This window comes from Halichoerus grypus, chromosome 12 (genome assembly GCF_964656455.1).
Source record: "Halichoerus grypus chromosome 12, mHalGry1.hap1.1, whole genome shotgun sequence".
Lineage (NCBI taxonomy): Eukaryota > Metazoa > Chordata > Mammalia > Carnivora > Phocidae > Halichoerus > Halichoerus grypus.
In genome coordinates, this window is record NC_135723.1 from 17,500,839 (window position 1) to 17,523,630 (window position 22,792).

Genomic DNA, 22,792 nt, shown 5'->3' on the forward strand with positions numbered 1-22,792 from the left:
CGTTTGGGTATCTTACTGCATTTTGCCCTTATTGGTTGCATTTAGTTGGATGGAAAATGTAGATGCAGCTACTTCTACAACAAGGCTATAAATGATTAACTCTTCAACTTCGATCAGATGCTCAGTTTTGGCGAAAAAGCACACAATCAAAGACCATGTGCAAATTTGAAAAAAACGCATTGCCAAGGAGCATGTAGTGATGGACCTTTAAAATCCTTTTGCCTGTCTCAGAATGGAAAGTCCTCGTAGCCTTGTGTTTTTCATGAAGACTTCTGCAGATCTGATGTCTGGGCTTGTTTTCCGGAAGGCATGAGAGCAGTAGAGCGTTCAGCTAGTATCTCGGGAGTCGGACAGACTCAGTCCAACTCCAGCCGTCGGGCAAGTCCTTTCCGTTCCTGGGGCACGGGTGTACTCCTCCCGCCCACCTCAAAGCGCTGCTGTGAAAATTAAATCAGATGTTGCCCTCAGCATAGTGCCCGGCACATAGTGGGAGTTTCAGGATGTTAGCTCTCATTATCCCTGTCTTCTTCTCCATCATCATTGTCATGGTCACAGTGTGTGTATGCAGGAGAGCACAGCCCGCACTCCTGCCTCGGTTGGATCTAGTCATGATACAACTCAAAACCCCTCGAACCAGTGAGGCACCAGTGGCCATTGAGAAAGGCCACTGGCGTTTGATTTATAATCCAGATGGTGTATTTCCACTTCTCATGTTATTTCTTAACCACATACACACACGTTCTTCACATCCTTCTTCATGCTTAATTTTAAGCATTTCGTTTTTCGCCTTCTGCTTTGTGTGGAGAAAAATAAGGCAACAAGGTTCTATTTTGGCCGTGGAGGATGGAACCTGGGATCTATGTAGCCGTGTTTGTTTCTGCATCCAGAGATCACACATACCCAACCCAACCATGTTAAATGCACTCAGAAGAAACTCAATCAAATTAAAAGTATGATATAGGCATGCTTGTGAATCAAAAGAAGAAAACCTTTTACTTTGATTATGGTCAAAAGAAAAAAATAAAAGCCTTTGTAAAAAAAAAGTTTCATACGAATTTATTTAAACAAATCCTCATGGGCATGTCTGAATAGCCATTGATGCTGCACTTTGTCCCATTTGATTGACACTTTTGAGTAATACCAGAAATGCTAATTATTCTGTGTTTTTCTTAGGAGATTTGCATACTGGGACTAGTTGAATACGGGGCTTCACGTTTATTGACTCAAACAGAATAGATGAAGACAAAGACTATGTATATATGTGAATGAGTATTTTCTCTTTAAACTGGTCATTTATTCCAATAATGATTCTGCTGATCAAGCTACCTTTCAAAGTCTTTTAAATGGATCCAAAGCAATATTGAATATCAAATATTGATCCTTTGAGGGTAAATTGGATTTTTCAGAAATTTCCAAAAATCTTTTAGAACCAAATCTTGTAAATGAGATGAATACCAAATCTAAGTAACGTTTTAGGTGCAAATTGAGATGCTATATAAAATAATAAGGCTGGCTGTCTTATGTGGATAGGTTTCTTATGTGGACAGTTTTCTTTTTTAATAGAAGATTTCCAAAACATTTTGAAAAATGGCAACATCATTGCAATGATATGTTAGCCTCCAAAAGCAGTTCCTTTGAAGGAAAAATACTCCATTAGATGTATACATTCTGTTCTGTTTAAAATTCAGTCTTACATTCTTACCATTGTACTTAATGTACAGTTTATCTGTAGACAGTACTTTTAAAACTGACTTGGGACTATGTTTCTATTGAGAATATATAGTTAAAATAACTGTGAACACAGTGTTTAGCCAGATTCGTTAGCATTTGATGGTATTAGCATTCAGATTTCGCTATTTGAATTTTTTAATTAATGAAGATTTTTCAAAGTTTGTATATAACTCCTGATTGATAACTGACAGATTTCAATTTGGGGCACATGTAAAATGTATAAAAGCTCATTTACTATGGTAATTTTTTACTGCAAGAGACTACAACAGTTCTCATTTCCCCCTTAAGCCATGCCCCCTGATGCCACTGATTTGTTTTCCAGCAATGGCGAGCCGGCAGGTGGATATTGCGACTCAGGGCTGGTTCATTGGTCTAATGTGTGCTGTCGCTCTCCTTATCTTAATTTTGCTGATTGTTTGCTTCATCAGAAGAAACAAGGGTGGTAAATATCCAGGTAAGAAAGAAAGATTAAAATTGCCTTAGAACGCTGCATAATTACTCAAAACTATAAAGAAATAATGAGAGTGATCATGTAGATTGCAATAAGCATATTTTCCCAGAGCCATAAATTTGGACTTTCTGTCCAAACAATTTTTGATCCCTTTTTTTTATAATGGGAGCCTAAACATTGTCAAGGATCAGAAGATATCTGGGGGAGTAAATTCATCTGTTCTCTGAAGATATTAGTGACTCTGCTTCCTTAGGTTCCACCTAAGTCACAGCTGCTACACCTAAAACCAACAGGCAGAGGGGGAAGGTATATGGAATCTTCTGGAGGAAATACTACATGAACTGAGTCTTGATATCATGATGTGTAACATTGCCTTTCCTCTATGGCTAATGTTTTCCTCAATTCAGTAGATCCAGTGAATTTATATTTTCTTTACTTGGCCATTTCCCCTTCAGTGACAAGAAAAAAAAATTGCAAAAGAAGAGATGTGCTGAAACAATTTGTAACCTTGAATATAGTTAATGAATAGATGGGCCAACTAGGGGAGAGATCTTAGAGACTTCAGACTTATTTCTTCATCAGTAGGATGCTCACAGGAAGTCGACTTTATATGTTAACAAATGTTCATTCTCTTAGGTTGTCTCAAAGAGACTAAAACAGCAAAGTATATGCATGGCCACATAATGCATCTGTTGTGGTATGACATCTGCTGTGTATAGAATTATTTTCTACTGCTATACATCTCAGGGGTTCAGTCTTTAAAACTTTGAATAAGGAAACATGGAATCAATAGGTAATGTTATCACTTTGAAATTTTTTAGTCAAAGAGAAGGAAGATGCTCATGCTGATCCTGAAATCCAGCCTATGAAGGAAGACGATGGCACTTTTGGAGAATACAGGTGAGCCACTGCTTCTCAGCCTCCCTTCACCCTTCCCGCCCTGCACACACACTGTGCTCATACAGACTCCTGCCAATAGGATGAGGCCAGGGACAGGCTCTGTGGCATTGCTATTTTCCTCAAATATTAGTTTAGAAACACTTCCATGTCTACATGGCTACACATCCCCAATGAAAATATTCTCACTTTTCATTAAAAAATAAATTTCCATTTTAGTCATGGGTTTGGAGACAGAGTACCTTCCACCCCACCATATTTTTCCAGAGGCATCGCTGTATTGCTCAACCTAGGAAAAGCTGGTGTGTTATAGTAAGAGTTAAAGCAACAGTAAAGACCCTACAAAACCTGCATTATAAAGGAAACTACACCTGTCATTTTCTAACTAGTGAGTTTATAAAATTGGCGTTACTTTTTTTAATCCTGGATTTGATGATGCTTTTTCCAAAAGAAATACCCATGTCCTGTCCATTAATCATGAAAGGATGGCAAGGTTCTTTTAGAAGCTGTAAATTATTAAGAATATCATAGACCTCTAGGCAGTGTGTTAATTCACAGGACTTTGATAATACATTCTTGGCTTGGCTCCATCGTTAGGGATAAATTTTAACCTATGTGCTAAATAATGAAAAGGGGCGGGGGGAGAGGGAGAGAGACTCTTTAAATAAAGATGTTCTTACCTAGGATTTGTATGTCTTTTTAAAAAGAAATAGTTGATTATTTTAGACATTTTTAAAATCAGAAACAAGCTCTATATTTGTTCCTTTAAAAAGTTGGGATTTGGGTGTTCCAAAGGAATACTTCTATTTATAAAATGCCTTTATACCTTGTTTTTTCTATCAGCCTCTTAATTATAGAAATATAGTCTTTTAAATATGCACTGAGCCCAGATTGAGCCTTTTTTGGCACATGAAAAGGCTTTTAGGTGAAATAAAATATTTCCTTGTTGTGATTGCCAGATGACATTTATAGATATTTGTGCTAATTTTTACTCATCTCTGGAGCTCATTTTTGGTATTTCCATGTCAATATCATGAGGGGCTAAGTAATGCTAAGGATAAGAAATATGATAACTGATTGAAAAAAACATATATTTTGGATACATTTGGTTTCATATCAGTTTCCATGCAGATACAAGTGTTTGGACTTTGTGCCTCAGCACCTACACCTTCAGGTATTCTCATCTTCTCTTCCACAGAGATGATTATGATTCGTAAAACTTCTCAGAATTTCTGTACCTCGTGATACAGAAAGATGTCTAGTGAGGGTTGTCTGGATATCACATGTTGACTCTGGGACTCAAAGTTTGTGGAAGCTTCCTGGGCACCCCCTCCCCCCACTCTCCACAGGACGTGGTAGGGCAGCATGCAGATGGCTGTAACCTAGGGAAGCCATGTGTGACCCTGGGTGAGTTGTAGTCTTCGCTGATATAATTCACTCTTCTACATGTTTTTCCCATAAAGCAGGTGAGGCCATAATAACTAAATAACTTCTTAGCGTTTTTGTGGCTAGAATGGTACACAAGTTAGGCACACCACTCCCTTCTTTATTACAATGAAGCTTCATCTTCCATGTAGCCTGAAACACCTCTGTATTGGCATTAATCGGGAAGAAAGCATGGCACCTCCTACATTCCCGTTGTCCGTCATCGTGCTTAAATCGATCTAGTGATGTACTGCTCGCCTCCTGGCTCCCCGATGTCAGCTTGCTTTTACAGTGGTGTGAAACCAAGGTCTGATGTAATGTGACGTTCTCAGGGCGACCATGCTGCCTACTCCGTAGAAATGGGATTGAAATCGAGGTTGAATAGGAACCAGCCCGGAATCCAGAAACTTAGTTTTACGGTCAACCCAGCCCTACCCTTGGTTCCTTTAGATATGGCACTTGATGTGTCTGGGTCTCCATTTCTTTCATCTGTAAAATGATACAGTTCAACTATTAGATGATCCCTGAAGGCTTCTAGTTTCTGCAATTTCTAACCTCCTCCACGAGATGTCTGCTAACAACCTTTAATATGATTTGGGCTTCCAGAGCAGTCCACGGCAAGTATTTGGTGACTGGCCTCATTATCACTGTGTTTACATTTCTTTGGCCACATTCCTCTGTCTTGGTGTTCATGCATATGTGACATGTTTGTGAGGCGTTTTCACATGGCTGTCTTTAACTCATGCCTTGAGCTCCTCAGAAGAAAAAGACTTTTCTTCGGGCCTATCAAGTACAGACCCGTTGGTTCATGTGTGAAGACAAAACTGTTTGCCACACATAGAATTACACTGATGTGGGAGGTACCAAGGGAAGGTTCTGATGGGTGTCTAAAACTTATACACAGCCCAGGAATTTTTTTTTTTTTTCACCTAAACTGCCAAGTCCGTAAGGACAGTCAGTCCCACAAGCGAGGTCACTTTCCCCAGCACCCAGCCACCTACAGCCGTGGCTTCGTCCTGTGACGTCTTGACATTACCTCAGAACTTTTCCCTGTGGATTCTTTTCTACCTAAAGAGAAAAAAAAAAGACTTTTAGTTTCTTAGATGTTACGATGAATGAAAACGGTTCCAACTGTTTATTACAACAGATTTTTTTTTTTTTTTAATAATACATTGAAGTGTCATTCTCCTTCCTAAATCACCAGGGTCCCTTCTCTGCTTTGCACCTTCTGGAAGTTTTGAGCTCTGTGTTATTTATTGATGCTTATTCTTTTTCATTCTGAAAATAAATTAATATGCGGATCACGCGCCAACACAGACAAAAGTAGGGCTATTGCTAAATGTAAATTAATTCTGTTTATGACTTGCTCATTCTCCAGCTTGAGGATGAAACAGTTTCTACATGGTTGGCTCTGAGCCAGGGGATATTTCATAGTGCAAAGAGGGATGGAACTTCAACGGCCAAATTTGACTTTTTTTTTTCCGTAAGCTGTAACCTTGTGCCTCCCTCCAACTCCCACCCCCAAGCAGTGACCCTCTGGTGGAAGCCTGCAGCTTTCTTTGTTTGTTTCTTTAATTATACAGACAGTAGGATCTGCATCCTTACTAGCATATAGAAAAATCAGAGAAACAATGCAACCAACCATGTAAGTATTTTCTTTATTCTTTAGATCCATTCCTTTAAAAACCAGGATGAACCTAGGTCATAAAGACTCTGACCGTGGTACTTGAACCCATAGCGTACATGGAGGCTCTGGGCATGGGAATCTTGTCATTTAAGTGAACATGGTTCTGTTCCAAGCATGCTAACTCATGCTCATTGGGCTTGAATGATGTGAAGATGGGTCACATGTGCTACCTACTTTAGATTTATTCTGCACACAAACATAAAGTGGTGTGTGAACAGTATAAATAATGATGGACGTTTAGAGGGAGGCCTTGGGTCATGAAAGTCAATCGAACTGCGGCAAGATTTGGCAGTGGTGGGATGGTGACCACAGGAGAGTCAGACCGAAAGATCACAGATTTGTCTGTCGCTGCTGGATTTTGGTCAGTAGACATTCAATGGGTACCTCCTGTGTGCGTAACCCTGAATGAAGTGCTACTGCAAAAAAGGTGAACTCCTTAAAATTCATCCTGAGGGTAAGAGAAAGGAAAAAATATATATATACTCCAATGCTTTGTTGGACATCGTGAAATTCACGAGGAATAAAAGTTTTCTGATGTTAGAATTCTGAAAAATTTCTAAAAATGCCCACCATCTCTTCTACTGCGATTTTACAATGAATTCATTCATTCAACCCGTATTTATTGAGTGCCGACTGTATGCCAGGCTGTGGGGATATTAAAAATGATAGAATGTTATCTCACTAGTTTATAGTCTAGTGAGGGATCCAGGGAATGAAAGAAGAGTCAGCATCATGTGAAAAGTGCTATGAAAGAGATACAGCTCAGGCTGGAAGCCAAAGCTAACTGGGTGGATGGAAGGAAGGTGAGGTGGGAACCCTTCCCAGAGGACGCGGCGCAGGAGCTGAGTTCTGGTACCATGATGGGAACATTCCTTTACACTGCAAAACCATCTTCATGCGTGGCTATGAGGATCAAAAATATATTTTGGAGCCACATGTACTATTTTATGACTTAGTTTGAAATTTGTTGAATCTTTGTCCTTAACAGTTCTTGTAAAACATGGCTGAATATTTTTAAGCTTTTAATACCATGTAGCTAAATAAGTGTATGACTTTTAAGTCATCCTCCATAACTTCTAAATTCCTCTCATGTGGGAGGCTGTGCTTTCACACTGAAACTTGACAGAGCGACTTCCCTTGACACGATGTCAAAAGCAAGTTTGTTTACTATTTCATTATAGAATTCATCTTTGAGTTGAAAAAAGGCAAGCATTAATACAGTACTTCAACACGGCATTGTAACCAGGCATAGCTCTGGAAGCTTCTAAGAGTGTGTGTTACACAGGGTATTTGTGAGAAAAAGAAGCTCTCTGGGGTGGGGGCCTGGAGTGGATCGAGGAGGTGTGGTGGTAGATAGATGGGCACTCATATTTGTTGGGCACAAATCACATGCCAGGTAATGGGCTGGTGCCTCATATGATTTTTTTCCCATTTAACCTGATTCTAACTGAAGTATGACATTACGTTGTACCACTTCTTAAAAACCAGTCTTAGAAAGATCTTGAGCTGCCTTGGAAAAGCTTTTCCTGGGAAGACTCTGTGTATGGCTAGAACACCCCTCTTCCTTCCTTCTCTTCTTTCAAGCACAGCCTACGTTGCTGTAGATTCTCTCTCATCCACTATGACCATTAAACTGGAATGGATGGGGGGCGCCAAGGTGGCTCAGTTGGTTAAGCATCCGACTCTTGATCTCAGCTCAGGTTGTGATCTCAGAGTGGTGAGTTCAAGCCCCCCATTGGGCTCCACACTAGGTGTGGAGAGCCTACTTAAAAAAAAAACAAAAGCTGGAATGGATGCTTCTAGGGAGCCCCTTCTTGGCTGGTCATTATTCATAACTGATAGGATTATGTGTGTGTGTAAAAATCCAAATGAATCAGGAAAATATTAGAATTCATAAAAGAATTTAGTGATGTTGCTTGACACAAAATTAACATGAAGTCAATTATATTTCTGTGTACCAGCAAAGAGTTAGAAAATAGGATTTTAAAAATAATCTCAGCTATGATAGGATAGAAATATGATGTAGGAATAAAGCCAACAGAAAGATCTCCCAAATATCTCAGGGCCCTTTGTTTGATTTGTCTATCTTTGCACCAAAACTACACTATCTTAATCCTGTAGCTTTTAATAAGTCTTGATATCTGATAAGTCAAAACCCCCAACTTTGTTATTCTTCCTCAAGAATATTTTAGATATTCCTGGCCCTTTCCTTTACATATGTGGCTGAGAATCAGCTTGCCAAGATCCACATAAAAACCTGCTGGGTTTTTATTGGAAATGAATTTTTTAAGACCAATATGAAGAAGGTTAACATGCTTATGATATTTGAGTCTGCCCGTCCACACTTATGGTATGTTCCTCTATTTATTTAGCTCTTCTTTAATAACTGAATAAAACTTTCATTTTCTTCATAGAGAACTTCAAACATTTTTATTGGTTTTGTTCTTATATACTTCGTATTTGTATGATATAACTGGAATCATTTTTTATTTCATTTTCCAGTTATTTGTAAGTATGGAAATAAAATTGACTTTTATGCTAATATAGTATTTAGCAACATTACCAAACTCTCTTTTTATTCTAATGTTTGCCTGTAAATCCTTTTGGGTGTTTTACATGAGTGTAACTGTATTGGTTATAAATAACAACATACGCCTTCTGTTTCTTTTTGCACATTGCTTAGTACTTTCAATGCAGTTTTGGTTAGAAGTGATGAGAACAGGCATCCCTACTGTGATTTCTGATGTGAAACAGAAATCTGTCAACATTCACCATGAAAGATGATGTTTACTGCAAGTTTCTTGTGAATACCCTTAATCAGGTCAATCAAGATATTTATATTCCTAGAGTATTGAAGTTTTTATTGTGAATGGATGTTGTATTTTACCAAATACCTTCTTCTGAATCCACTAAAATAATCATAACACATTTTTTTCTTCTGCTAAAATTGAAAAATATGAATTGATGTTTTAATGCTGAAACAAACTTGCATTCCCTGGAATAAACCCAACTTGGTCACGCTATGCTATCCTTTTAGTAGATTGCTAAATTCCGTGGGCTATGATTTCTTTGGGATTTGCGTATCTAGGTTCCTGAATGAGATTCACCTGTAATTTCACTTTCTCAAAGTGTTCTTGTTGGGTTTAGGTATCATTGTTATATTAGATTCATAAAATGATGAAAGGAGTGGTTCCCCTAATGTAGCAAACTTAGCATGTCCACAACTGAACTACTGACCTTCTACCCCAAACACGCAGCCTTCCATAGTAAGGGTAATTCCATCCTCTGTGTTGCACAAACCAAAAATCTTGGTGTCGTCTTTTTCTCTATTATTCCACATCCAATCCATCAGGACATCCTTCCGGTGCTGCTTTCAAAATATGTTCATAATCTAACCACTTTGTGTGACCCCAGCGTTCCACTCTCATCCGGGTCACAGTCATGTGACTCCTGTGTTTTTGCACTAATCCTCCTCATCTAGCCCTGCCCCCTCCTAACTTAACTCTGCTCTCTCTCCGCTTCGGTTGCAGCCACACGAGCTCCGTTCCTAGAACGCGCCGGGCTTGCCACCACCGCAGCTCTTTGGCACTGCTTGCTGCGCCTGCCGGAATGGTTCTCCCTCCAGCTACCCACCTGGCTCACTCAACTCTTTTAAGTCTTTGCTCAGATGTCATTTCTACTGAGGCCTTCCGTGGACACCCTGTTTCAATGTCAACTTCTACACCCTCCCCTGACACCTTCCATCCCCTTTACTGAGTTCCATATTTTCCATAGCACTAATCACCTTCTGACACACTAGGGAGCTAATGTTTTCATATGTTGGTTGTTTATTTTCTGTATTTTCCCCTATTGGAAGTAAGCTTAATGAATTCGGGGTTTTAGTCTGGTTTGCTTGCTGCTATATCCCCAATGACTAGAACAGTTTCAGTGCAGGCACTCAATAAACATGTGTTAGATATGTGAATGGTTGAATGCATGGGTAGATGGCTGGATCAAAGAACTGCCACAGACTAGAATTTCCTGTCATGTATTCCTTGGAACACTGGTCCTATAAAGTAAAATGAACAAATGGAATCCAGGTGACAAAAATCTGCTCATTATTGAACACGTGGATGGAATTTAGGGCCTCACCAAGTCATGAGCAATGTTTCACAGGAGGTATTCAAGCACAGCCTAGAGGTTAATGATTAAAGATGTGCACTTTATCCTCAGAGCAGGTTGGAGATTAAATGCTCTGTCCCCCGAAGGGCCCCAAACACAGGTCACTCCAAGGTCCCGTGATCCCTCCGCAGTTGTCAATTAGCAGTGGTGATCATCTCGTTTATTCGGCCTGTGACAAGAACTTGGGTCTTGTTGCAACTGGTAATTTCCAATAGCAGATACCCGTGTCCTGTTAAGCAAGTATTATTTTTGCAGTGTTGAGATTTTCTTCTTGGAGAAAAATTGAAAACCCTAGTAGGAATTATTGGCCAAAGAGCCAGAATATTTGTGCATCCCGAAATGTGTGTATCTTGGCTAGAACAAAGCTCACTGTCAGAGACAGAGGGTGCGTAAAAGCCTGGCACAAATTGCCAGGTGAGATATGGCCGCTGACACAACCTCTTTTTGACATTACGTCTTTCCACTTTTTAATAATACTGCTTTATGTTTCCTATTCTGCCTTGCATTTTTGTCCTTCGAAAGGAAACAGAATGCTCTCGTGGCCTTTTATCTTTTTCTTTTTTTAAACCAAATGTTACCTTTTAAAGAGTCAGTTACTGTGCATTCCTAGTGGCACAACCGTGTGGGTGGGTGTTCTAAAATATACGCTCCTACTCCCAGATATTGTGCTAAGGGATTTCATAGAGAAATAAAGGGGAAGAAACTGAGTTCTATAACGTTTTTAAAATCCTGCTCCTCAGATTCCCGTCCAACACGGATAGGCTACATACCACCCTGGGAGAAGGGAGTACAGAGCTAAAATTTCCTCTGACATTTTTTGAATCACTCACGCTCGTTAGACTATATTGACATGCCATTTAATAGTACAGATAAGTAGTGCTCTGAAGGCCAACTGTGTCTCTGTCCAAATTAATCAGTCTTGACCCATTAACTAAAATTCTGACAGAAAAAAAAAAAAATACTGTTTACTATCAGTATAAGGATTTTGCTTTTCTTCTTAGGCTGTTTTCATTTGTTTCTTCTGCATCCTTTTAATGGACTTTCTAGGTCTCTTGAAAGGTAAGGTTAAAGTTTACAGTCTGGCCTGCACTCAATAACAAAATTATTTGAAAAGCAGGATTTTGCTTCCTCTTGCTCAGAAAAGAAAACTCCTCATATTTCACACTTAACCAAAATCATTCTCCATTCATATCCAAGGAATCCGAGAATCTCACACAGTTTAACATACTAACTTCTCTACTTGCCATAAGTTTTCCCTTTCCTTTGAATTCAAAGTAGTGATGATTTTCAACTCTCCTCAATTCTTCCTTTTTTAATGCCTGTGACTATTTCTCAATTGCTTCCGAATCGGGAGTGAGAATCTGTCATTGACATTGACATGCGCAGTGAGAAGCCATCCACCTACTGAAGACTTCATGATTAAACCATTCCTGCACCTGATTTTCATCCCAACCACATCCCAGCCATCAGAGTCCACCTGACGATTAGATCTGGCTAGCGAGGCTCGCGACTCCACACGCTTTATCGTAACCTGCATGCACGATCTTTAAGAACACAGCACTTGACCTAAATGCCGATCCTGACAAAAACGTTTTCTCTTTCTTCCAGTGATGCCGAAGACCACAAGCCTTTGAAAAAAGGCAGTCGGACACCTTCAGACAGGACAGTGAAGAAGGAAGATAGCGATGACAGCCTAGTTGACTATGGAGAGGGGGTGAATGGCCAGTTCAATGAGGACGGCTCCTTTATTGGACAATACAGTGGTAAGAAAGAGAAAGAACCAGCGGAAGGAAACGAAAGCTCAGAGGCACCTTCTCCTGTCAATGCCATGAATTCCTTTGTTTAATCTGTAAACTCTCTGCCAATATCCCATTTCTCTAGAATGTTTCTCTTAAGCACTTGTTTGTCTGCCTTCTCGTACTAGGAACACAGGCAGAAAGTATGTGTTCTGCTGTGCGTTAATATTATGAGAGTGGTGCAAACAAGAACATAACTCAGATGATTTGTTAATGTGAACTGCAGTGCAAAGTACATCCTTTTTCATTCAAAATAGGTATTCTTGTTCAGAACTGATAAAAATAATACATCATCAACCGATCACGTTATTTGCTCTTCGGGATACAGTTCAATACGATGCATGAAAAATGCTACGTGTAAAGGAATACCTGTGTACCTTATTAAAACATGGTTTGATACTTTGTTTATATTCTCCTCAGCTGAACCCCTGAAATACAAATTCCGTTTTCATTGTCAAGAGTGTTACTGTAGAATTCTCTAGAACTCCAATGTCTTTGTGGACATTGTGGTGAAATTGGTGACTCTATGTCTAGCTGTCGTTAGTCTTTTTGGGAGACTGTTAGCAACAGTATGTACAGGATATCCTTGCTGTATGAGTTCATGACGACCGTCGCATTTGCTGATGCTTTGCCGAGACTCTGTGACCGGCCTCTGCCCCTTATTCCTCTGGGTATTACAGCAGCACAGTGTTCGACTTCTCACATCTTCTCTACGGTCAGTTGTTTTTAGGCATAATGTGTATTGCAGTGCATTGTGGCACGAACGCCAGACCGAAAGAATCGAAAACGAGTCACTCCACTTCAGTTTCAAAAATGATTCCAGAAAGCACAGGGCAAGACACATGCAGTGCCTTCAGATGGGAAGCATTCCGTAACACGCTGCCTTCGGTAGCAGTCGGCACGGCCGACGCAGAGCCCTAGCTTCCTGGCGTGCTCCAGAAGTAACTTCTAGAAAGCAGAGGTCCTGGAAACGGCCAATGCTGAAAGAAAGGAAACGTGAAAATAAAATAATCAGACAGTTGATGGTAAGGAGCATTTCCCCGTGTGTATAAAAAGAAAAAGCCTTAGCACCTCCTGGAGCGCATGCTGATTCTGTGGGTTTTGTGGTTTCTATTCAAGCAAGCCAGTTGGGTCAGAGGGCTGTCGATTTGGTAGGGAATCTTTGTTAAAAAAAAAGGAAAATCTATTCCCAAACCGGAAGCAGACAACAGCATGCCAACAGGAATGCTTTTCTCCAGGCCTTTACCTAGGTGGCAGCTTCTGAAACTCTCTGCAGCATTAAACAGTGTGTATGCAAATTGCTGTGGACACATTTCCGACTCTCAGAAATCTGACGAGTGCTAACAAGGACAACAGTCAAAGGGATTACGTCTGCAGTTTCCAAAACAAACATACACATCCTACCGTATCCACCAACGATATCTATCAAATGGTTTACCTCCAAATATGAAATCCTCTAACAACCTATGGTTGAAGGAATGCTCAGTTTCATTTGCCAATAAATTGGTTTCTCATAACTTGCATCAAGTTTAATTTTAAGTAAAGCTTTTTATATGTAGATATTTTGTTGAATCTGTAAATACACTGAAAGTGTAGATGCTATATGCTTAGAGGTGTTACATACGAATAAACACGCAACCAATGTTGACGTCGTACTGTCTAAGAAGTTAGCTCACAAATACAGTGCATGGGATTGGAAAGCATTTCCTTAAATACCTTTTGGGTTTTTATTTTCCCTTTTTTGCTGTGAAACTGAAATAGTGAGCGCTTTGACATATTGACAGCGAGTTTCTAGATGGAATCTTCAGAGCTTTGCCTGTAGGGCTCAGGAGGCTTGTTCACTCCGTGTAGGCAGAGCCCAGTTTGAAGTCATCCCAGGTAAAGATGACCCTATTTCCACGGCTCCATATTCCCTCTTCACAGACCAACCGTGCTAATGGAAATACAGAAAAACAAGACAGGCTTGCCTGGGCACCAGTGAGCACAAAGATAAGAGTGACTTTAAGTTTGCCGTTGTTTGGGGGATGGGGGGACAGTAAAAGTACGGTTTTTACTCTTCCATAATGGTAGGCGCTAGAGTTATCTGTGCATGAAGGGGTCACCTCTGTAATAGTGCAACAGATTTTGTATTAAAAATTAAATGTGGTTTTAAACATCCCTCTCTCTTTTGTAATAAGTCATGTTCCTAGTGGAGTGTGAATGTCCGAAGTAACGGTGTATTTAAAAGTACAGGCAGATATGACTGGATTTCCATGAAAAAAAAATCACTATTAAACCGTCTTGATCTCTTTGTGATCTTGAACTTTGTCCAACATCTGTCTCCTAATGTTTTCAAATAGTGCAGATTTTTATTTTTGCCTCTGAAAGGCTGTAACGTGCATAGAAAATTAACACAGAACCGAAGACAGGTATACTACGGAGCCCATGAAATAGGGGGCATGCCAAGGAATTTGTAACGACCAGCAGGTGGACATACGGCCAGCCTTTCGAGAAACGGTGGGAGAAAGCAGGGGCTGCTTCCCTCGCTGAAGCGGGCCCTCCGCGGGCCTGGTTCTCCGGTGCCTGCTGTCGGCCTGTCCGCTTGGCCGCACCTCCACGCTCCTCCGGGCAACGTGGATTCTTGCCCCTCCCCGGCTCGGGGGCATTTGCAAGTCTTCGGGGTCTGTCACCCGCGCCCTCCTCTGCAGCCCCGTCGTAAGCACTGTCTCAGACGCCACACCGTCAGGCACAGCTACGTGTGGCACGGAGGGGCTGGCCGGGGGAAGCCTGGCCGCAGCAAGCCGCGGTCCACTAGGGCCTTCCCGCTCGGACAGTTTGTAACGGCCCTGCTTTACTTCTAGTGCCTGATTTTGGAAACGGCTTGCGGAGGCAGGGGAGAGAGGCGCAAGGAACTCTCACCGCTACTGAGCCGCTCTCTCCCTCTCACGGGATTTTCCCGCAAACTACCACCAGAGGGCTCCCGTGCTTTAGTCAGCGCAAAAGAAACTGCGGGAAAATGACGCCTCCGGAGAAAATAGTGCAAAGCGCTTTGTATCATCAGACTGCTGTCTGGCGGTGCAGAGAATGATTGCCTGCTGCAGCCGGAGAAAATGGGATTTGCAACTCTCTCGGAGCAGTTCACACCTTCCAGGGAGTCCGTATGAGTCACTGTGAGCCTGGCGCATCTTCTTCCTCTTACTGATTGCTGGGTGGCTGATCGGCAGGGGGAGGAGGGGGGGGGGGCCGGCTCCCACAAGGCACCCCATCACTGCCACAGGCTGGTGTACCCTCTTCCTCCGGAGGGTGTCATTTTGTCTGCAGCCAGTGGTCCAATGCTTTGTGATTGGATAACACAAAAGGCACAGTTTAAGGACAGTTTTTATTTTTCACTTAAAAAAAAAAAAGACAAGGGAGAGAATACAACCAGGGTATTTATGGTCAACAAACAAATAGTTCTCAGGTTGAGCTAGGAAGAGGCCAGGATTGACATTCCAACTCTGCCATCAGCCGTGACGGTGTAGAAATCACCCCCCTCCATCTCCCACATCTCCAGGCCTCTGTCTCTCCAACTTCAAAATGACAGAGAGCAGATGATTTCTAGTATCCTTTTCTGTTTAAATCCTATGGTTCCCAATTAACCCCCAACTACCCCCCCCAAAAAAAGTTTCTAGCTTCACTACAGCCAGGCATTTTGCTAAGTGGGGCAGGTACAAGATGAGCAAAACCAGATGTGGTTCCTGCTCTCATGGTGCCTGATAACCACCCAAATGAATGTGTAATTCCAAACCAAGACGAGCCATGAAAAGAAGGCATAGGTTCCATGAGAGCAAGCGGTGGAGGGGGCTGATGGTGCGGAGTGGTCAGGAAGTCTCCCCTAAGGAAGTGGGTGCTGGGCACAGGAAGGATCCAGAAGGAGAAGGCAGATACATGTCTGTACAGCAAAGACCAGCATGCCTGGAAGAGAGGTAGGGCCCGGGCCAAGCTGAGTCCCAAGGACCACAGGACAGGCTTTCATCTTTATTCAAGGAGCAGTGTAAAGTGCGCAGTAATTGAAGAGGTTGAAGCAAAGGATTGTATGATGAGATTTGTATTTGGGGTGGAGGCAGAATTCAGGAGATTGAGCGGGAGGGATGGGCTAGAAGAGGAGAGCCAGAGAGATTGACAAGCCACTGGGGAGCTTCACAGTAGTTTAGACAACAGGTGATGGGGTTGGATCTGGATCATCCCACTGGAGATGGGGAGAAGTGGGTGGGTCCCAAAGCTATTTTGGAAGAAAATTGATGGGAGCAATAGATTCGACGTGGGAGGTTGAGGAAAAGGGAGGTATCAAAGACCACTCTTCAGTTTCTGACTTGTCTAACCGTGAAGTTCACTGAGGTGGGAACATCGGGAAAGAACCAGATTTGGGGGTAAGTCATGAGTTCAAGTTAATGAATGAGCTTGAAAAGCCTCTGAGACATCCGAGTGGAAAGGACTAGTAGAATTTGGATGTATGGGCTTAATGCTCCAAAGAAACTTCTAAGATGAGGAGTAGTAATGAAGCCATGAGGCAGGGATGAGATTGCCTAGGGAGGAAATATAAGCAAGGAGGCTAAGGAGTCCACCCTATTGAGAAACTCCCACGTACAATGGACAGGAAGAGGCAGACGGACCTCTTAAAGCAGACCAGGAAGCAGGGGCCAGAAAAGCTGGGAAGAAATAAGGAGAGTGTGTTGTCTTGGAACCCAGTGAAAGAGACCATTTCGAGAACGGGGTCACATAATGCTGAAACATCACACACTTCTTGGATTTGAAGGCATGGAGGCCATCTGAGACGGTAAAAGCTGTTGCTGGACTGTGGTAACAGGTTGAGGTGAGGAGTGAGTAGAAAAGGGAGGAAACGGACACATTTGCCATCACCCACGTGGACAGCCCACTTGTCCCTGGGCTCAGTTCCTTCTTCCTTCCTTTTTTTAAAAAATATGTTCTTTTCTAAAATTTTATTTATTTATTTGAGGGAGAGAGCACAAGCAGGGGGAGGGGCAGAGAGAGGGAGAAGCAGGTTCCCCAATGAGCAGGGAGCCCAATGCGGGGCTTGATCCCAGGACCCCGGGACCATGACCTGAGCCAAAGGCAGACGTTTAACTGACTGAGCCACCAGGCGCCCCCCTGGGCTCAGTTCCTTGGCATCTCTACCTGCATAATCACATAATCTAAGCATCCTGCTCCCTGCCCACAACCTCTCCCCCAACCCAGTGTCCCTCTACTTTCTCTCAGTCCTTCAGCTTATTCTCCTTTTTCCATCCCTTGTCCAGCATGGATTTTAAGGTCCATTCTTTTTCAAATAGCCCTGCTTTACCCCGAGGCCCTTTGCCCTTCTGTCTTTTCTAAGTCCCCGTGGAGGTATCATGTTACTCAGGATCAAGTCCGCTGCCTGTTGTCTCCTGCCTGCCCCTAGGGGCTGAGAAAAAGAATAGAGGTCAGTGTCCTCCTAAACAGAAGGATCTTTAGTGGTTGCACGCTCCACCCTGCCCAGTAGCCCTGCTTATTTTCCTCAGCTGAACATACTTGTTCTCACCCTGAGAGGACTATTTCAAATCCTTTCCACTCCCCCCACCCAGCCTCACACGTCACTCTCTGCAAGATGACCTTCCATCACAATTCACTAAGCAAAAGCAAACGAAGAGATGGGAATGCCCTCGTCTTCCCACTAGCAAACCAAATGCCTGCCTCAGTCAGTGTGCTCCCCCCTCTGCCTCCTGTTGAAACAGAGGAGCCATCCGTGCCTTCCTCCTGTGGAAGACCAGTGGGACTGGGAGCCGCCCTCCTCCCTGCTGGATTCTCGCCCCGCCGTCTCCCTTCTCCTGCTCACCCAGCTTGTCTGGTGCCACTTAAACACATTCCAAGTCTCTCCTGTGGAAAACAAACAGACCCTTGAACCCTTGGATTCCCCACCCGTCCACCACCTTCAGTTACCATTTACTCTCCTCCATGGTCAAAAAGGCTGGAAAAGTTGAAATACCACCAGGAGGATAATCATCGCAGCTACTATTTGCCAGAGAGCGCATTCTTTGTTCTTCTAGAGCCATATACTTCCCCAGGCTCACTCAGTTTGTGCTATGGACGGACAGTCTTTCTTCAGCTGTACTATTCAACTATTATCTCAGTGAATGACTCAGTCTTTTTTTTTTTTAATGTATTTATTTGAAAGAGAGAGAGACAGTGGGGAGGGGTAGAGGGAGAGAGAGAATCTCAAGCAGACTTCCTGCTGAGCACAGAGCCTGACACGGGGCTCCATCCCGGACCCTGAGATCCTGACCTGAGCTGAAACCAAGAGTCAGACACTTAACCGACTGAGCCACCCAGGTGCCCCTTTCCTTTTTTTTTTTAAATCAGAGGGGCTCAGCCTGCACAGTGGCATCACCTGGGAGCTTCCAAGCCCCGCTGCCCGCCCGCTCGCCCCCTCTGTTCTCCTATTATTCTTGTCTGAGTAGTAGCCTGGCAACAGTATTGTTTAAAGCTCCCCAGATGATTCTAACATGCAGCCAAGACTGAAACCAGCGTAAAGAAATATGTCGCTACCCTCTTGTGTGTGCATTTAAAGTATTTAATGAACGGTATTTTGAATAGATTTCTTCACAAAAGTTAATTTTAAATTCTCTTATACTCCTCTTATTTAAAGAAAAACAACAGAGACACCTGGGTGGCTCAGTAGGTTAAGCATCTACGTTCGGCTCAGGTCATGATCTTAGAGTCTTGGGATTGAGCCCCATGTAGGGCTCCCTGCTCAGCAGGGGGTCTGCTTCTCCTTCTCCTGCTGCCCCTCCCCCTGCTCGTGAGTATGAGCTCTCTCTCTCTCTCTGTGTCAAATGAATAAATAAAATCTTAAAAAAATAATAATAAAATAAAAATTAAAAAAAACAATCGTATCTAAGGAAAATGGACCCCACATTGCTGGTGGGAATATGGTACAGCCACTTTGGAAAACAGTTTGGCAGTTTCTTAAAATGTTAAATATAACTTTACCATATGACCCAGAAATTCCACTCATAGGTATATACTCAAAAGAAATGAAAAAATATGTCCCCACGGAGACTTGTACATGAACATTCATAGAAGGATTAATCATAATGGCCAATAAGTCACCCAAATGTCCATGAAACTGATGAATAAACAAAATGTGGTCTATCCATACAATTAAACAGTGTATCCATACAATTAAATGGAATACTATTTGGTAATTTTTTTAAGTGCTAATAATACATGCTACAACGTAGAGGACCCTCAATAATGTTATGCTAAGTTGAAGAAGCCAGACACAAAATTGCATATTGCATGATTCCATTATACTGGAAATGTGCAGAAAAGCAAACCCATAAAGACAGAAAGCAGATGAGTGGTTGGCCCTGGACTGGGAGCAAGGATTCACTATAGATTGGCAGGAAGGATCTGACTGGAGTGATGGACATGTTCTACAACTGGATTGTGTTGATGATTGTCCAACTCGGTACATTTACTAAAACTCATCAAATTGTATACTTAAAACAAGTAAGTGAAGGGGTGCCTGGGTGGCTCAGTCGTTAAGCGTTTGCCTTCGGCTCAGGTCATGATCCCAGGGTCCTGGGATTCAGCCCCGCATTGGACTCCCTGCTCAGCGGGAAGCCTGCTTCTCCCTCTCCCACTCCCCCTGCTTGCGTTCCCTCTCTCGCTGTGTCTCTCTCTGTCAAATAAATAAATAAAATCTTAAAAAATAAATAAACAAATAAAACTGTTAAGAGAAACCATCCTAGGCTTCTATGTATCTGAGAAGCGATCAGGACTGTGTATAAATAAGGCTTATGATGAGTACAGCACCACGTGACAGGCTGCTTCACCTCCCCGGCCTCCTGGCTCCCCAAGACCAGTGGTTCTCCAAATGTGTTCCCTGGAACAGCAGCATCAGCATGCCTTGTCAGGAATGCAGATTCTTGGCCCACCTCACATCGACGGAATCAGAAACTCCGGGGGGTAGAGACCAGCACCCGAGCTTCATGTAGCAAGTGCTCTGGCCTAGATCATTCAGCAGGATTCTGATGAACCAATGGGTGAGAAACACTGTGCTCGGTCTGCGCGCCCGCCTCTCTCCTCTCCCACCCATAGGCAAGGAAGTGATTATCTGTTGAGACGAAGAAAAAAAACTAGGCTCTTTTCGCAAAAGCAAAAAAAAAAAAAAAAAATTAAAATAACCCAAATTGTCCATCCGTCAACAGGTAAATGAATAAATAAACTTTGGCGTATATACTAATATTCATACCAATGAAATACTAATCCACAATAAAAAGGAATAAACTCCGGATAGAGGTATCTCAGTCCACTGAGTGAAAGAAGCCAAACAAAGAAAGTTTCATTTATAGGAAACACTGGAAGAGGCAAAAACCAATCTACAATGACAGAAAGCCTATAGGCGATTGCCTGGGGCTGGGGGCGGTTGGGGATTTATACCAAGGGGCTGAGGGAACTTTTAGGGATGAGGGAAACGGTCTAGATTTTGATTGTGGTTCTGTTTACAGGGGTGTGTGCATTTGTCAGATCTCAAAACTATATACTTAAAATGGGTATGTTTTATTGTTATAAGTTATATCTCAATAAAATTGGTTTTAAACGGAAAAATATAAAAGACACTGGGCCTAAGTGAGTCCTTTCTTGGTTCTTTCTTTCTCTCTGGACAACTTGCCCAAAGGGGAGTGGGGCGTGTGGGGGCAGGGGGGCACCTTTGTCTCTGCATCTGTCTGTGTGTGACAAATGCAGGAGGTCAGGCCCCTGGCTTGCTTTCTGGAGAAGGGTCTGCTGGACGCCATCTCTCTCCCATCCCACTAGTTGTGGGGTTAATGGCTGCCTGTCAGACATCTCAGTATGTCCGTTGGCTCTAGAACACACCCAGACCTCCCTGGGGGGGGTCCCCAAGATCTGGGAGACAGCCCCTTCTAACTTCCGTCTCTGGGTGACAAGACCACCTTTGGGGCTTTTCAGAAACCCTAGCTTGTTGGCGTCCCCACCTTGGCACTTGCTGCCATCCCTCCATCCCTCTTCTCTTATTTTTCTTTCTGGGGCTTTTCATCTTCCTTACTCTCTCCTGGTGTCTCTCTTTGCTCTCCCGGGCTTAAATGGCATCCTGTTTTCTAACTTCTCCATTCAGATGAGACCTAATTGACATCTCAGAATTAATCGTGAATTTAAATCCTGAGCTGTTTTATGCCCTATACCTTTCTCTCCCCCAGTGCACCCCATCTGGTCAATGCCACCACGCCTGGCTCCAGGCAGACCCCCTAGGAGCCATTGTTTTTCCCCCCGATCCCAATGAAACCAACAGCCAATTCTCTGGGTTTTTTCCAAAATATATGTTGAATACATCCACCTCTATTTATCTGCAGTCTTCCAGCCATATTGCCTGACCCTTGTTAGAACATGATTAAAGACAACTTTAGGTGACACAAGCTTTATTTAACACCTCATGAAGTAGACCGCAGAATGGGGTGGCAGGCAAGAAGCTTTTATAGGATAAATAAAGAACAATGAAGAAACAAAGAGAAAAGGTCTGGTTGGCCGGGGCCACGCAGTCAACCTCTTCGGGGGTGAGAGAGCCCAGAGTTGGCTTCGCTTTGCAGACTGGCTGGATATACTGTTTTTTGGTCAAGCGCAGCACTTACTGGGACATGGAAGATATCTAGGTTCTGGTTTGCTGACGTGGCCCCTGGGACAGGAGGAGTGCCATCTTGGGCCTAAAAGTTTATTTCAACACCTTCTTTCCCTCCTGCAAGCCAAACTCCACATAATAGAACAGGGTTGGCAAACTTTGTCTTTAAAGGACCAGATAGCAAATAATTGAGGCTTTGCAGGCCCTTTATCTCTATCACAACTACTCAGGTCTGTGGCTATAAAAGAAAGCAGCCACCGACTTCAGATCTAAGATGTGTATGATCCTGAAATAAATGGGTGTGGCTGTGTTCCAATAAAACTTTATTTACAATAACAAGTGTGTTTTGTGCTGATCTCAGCATTTCCATTTTGCTGCTATCAGCTAGAAATGCCTGGGGCAAGAGATCAATCCATTTCAGGGATTGAAATTAATCACCTGAAAATAATTTAGAGAGGGTCTCTTTAAGAAGAAGGTAATTGCCTGAATGTCATTGAAGGAGTGTGTCTTTAAGATGCTCAGTGGGGCCAGCTGCCAGGGGGCCGTAAGCCGGATGGAAGTTCCAAAGAATATTATGTTGGCGAGCTGTTAAGTCTCCTGAGAGGTAAAATGGGTGCCCTGCTCAGAGTCGGTAATGTCTGGTGATCCAAGAGAACAAGAATAAATTTAGGAAGGAAAGAGATGACCTGTTTTGAAGAGGAATTCCAGGAGCGGGTCGCCAAGAGGAGTCCTGTGTAAGTATTGGTGACTGTGATGCCGTATCTGGAAGCCCAGCAGAAAGGGGCAGTGCGCCAATGAAATCAGTCTGCCAGTAGGAGTGTGTAGGTCTCCCCCGTGGAAAATCCCCGTCTGAATCGCCTCCCCTGTTTGGTTTGGGAGCAGAGAACTCACTTGTCTGTCACAACCATGACTGCCCCAGGGGAAGTCCCCTCACTGAGCTCAATATGTTAAGGGACGAATTCCCCGGTGACCTGAGGTTGTGTGGGCCCATTCTTGGAGTTGGTGGGAAGGGT

At 42.8% G+C, this 22,792-nt stretch overlaps 1 protein-coding gene across 23 annotated transcripts in view; it reads left to right on the forward strand.

Moving 5' to 3' along the window:
- NRCAM (neuronal cell adhesion molecule) overlaps positions 1-14,460 on the forward strand; it is a 267,353-nt gene extending 252,893 nt beyond the window's left edge. For all 23 annotated transcript variants that reach the window (XM_078060013.1, XM_036084020.2, XM_078060015.1 and 20 more), the window contains 3 exons: positions 2,054-2,185; positions 3,004-3,082; positions 11,961-14,460. In XM_078060013.1, coding sequence (XP_077916139.1) covers positions 2,054-2,185; positions 3,004-3,082; positions 11,961-12,198 — 449 coding nt within the window. In that variant the 3' untranslated portion in view covers positions 12,199-14,460. The remainder of the gene's footprint in view (positions 1-2,053; positions 2,186-3,003; positions 3,083-11,960) is intronic.
- Positions 14,461-22,792: the final 8,332 nt, after the last annotated feature.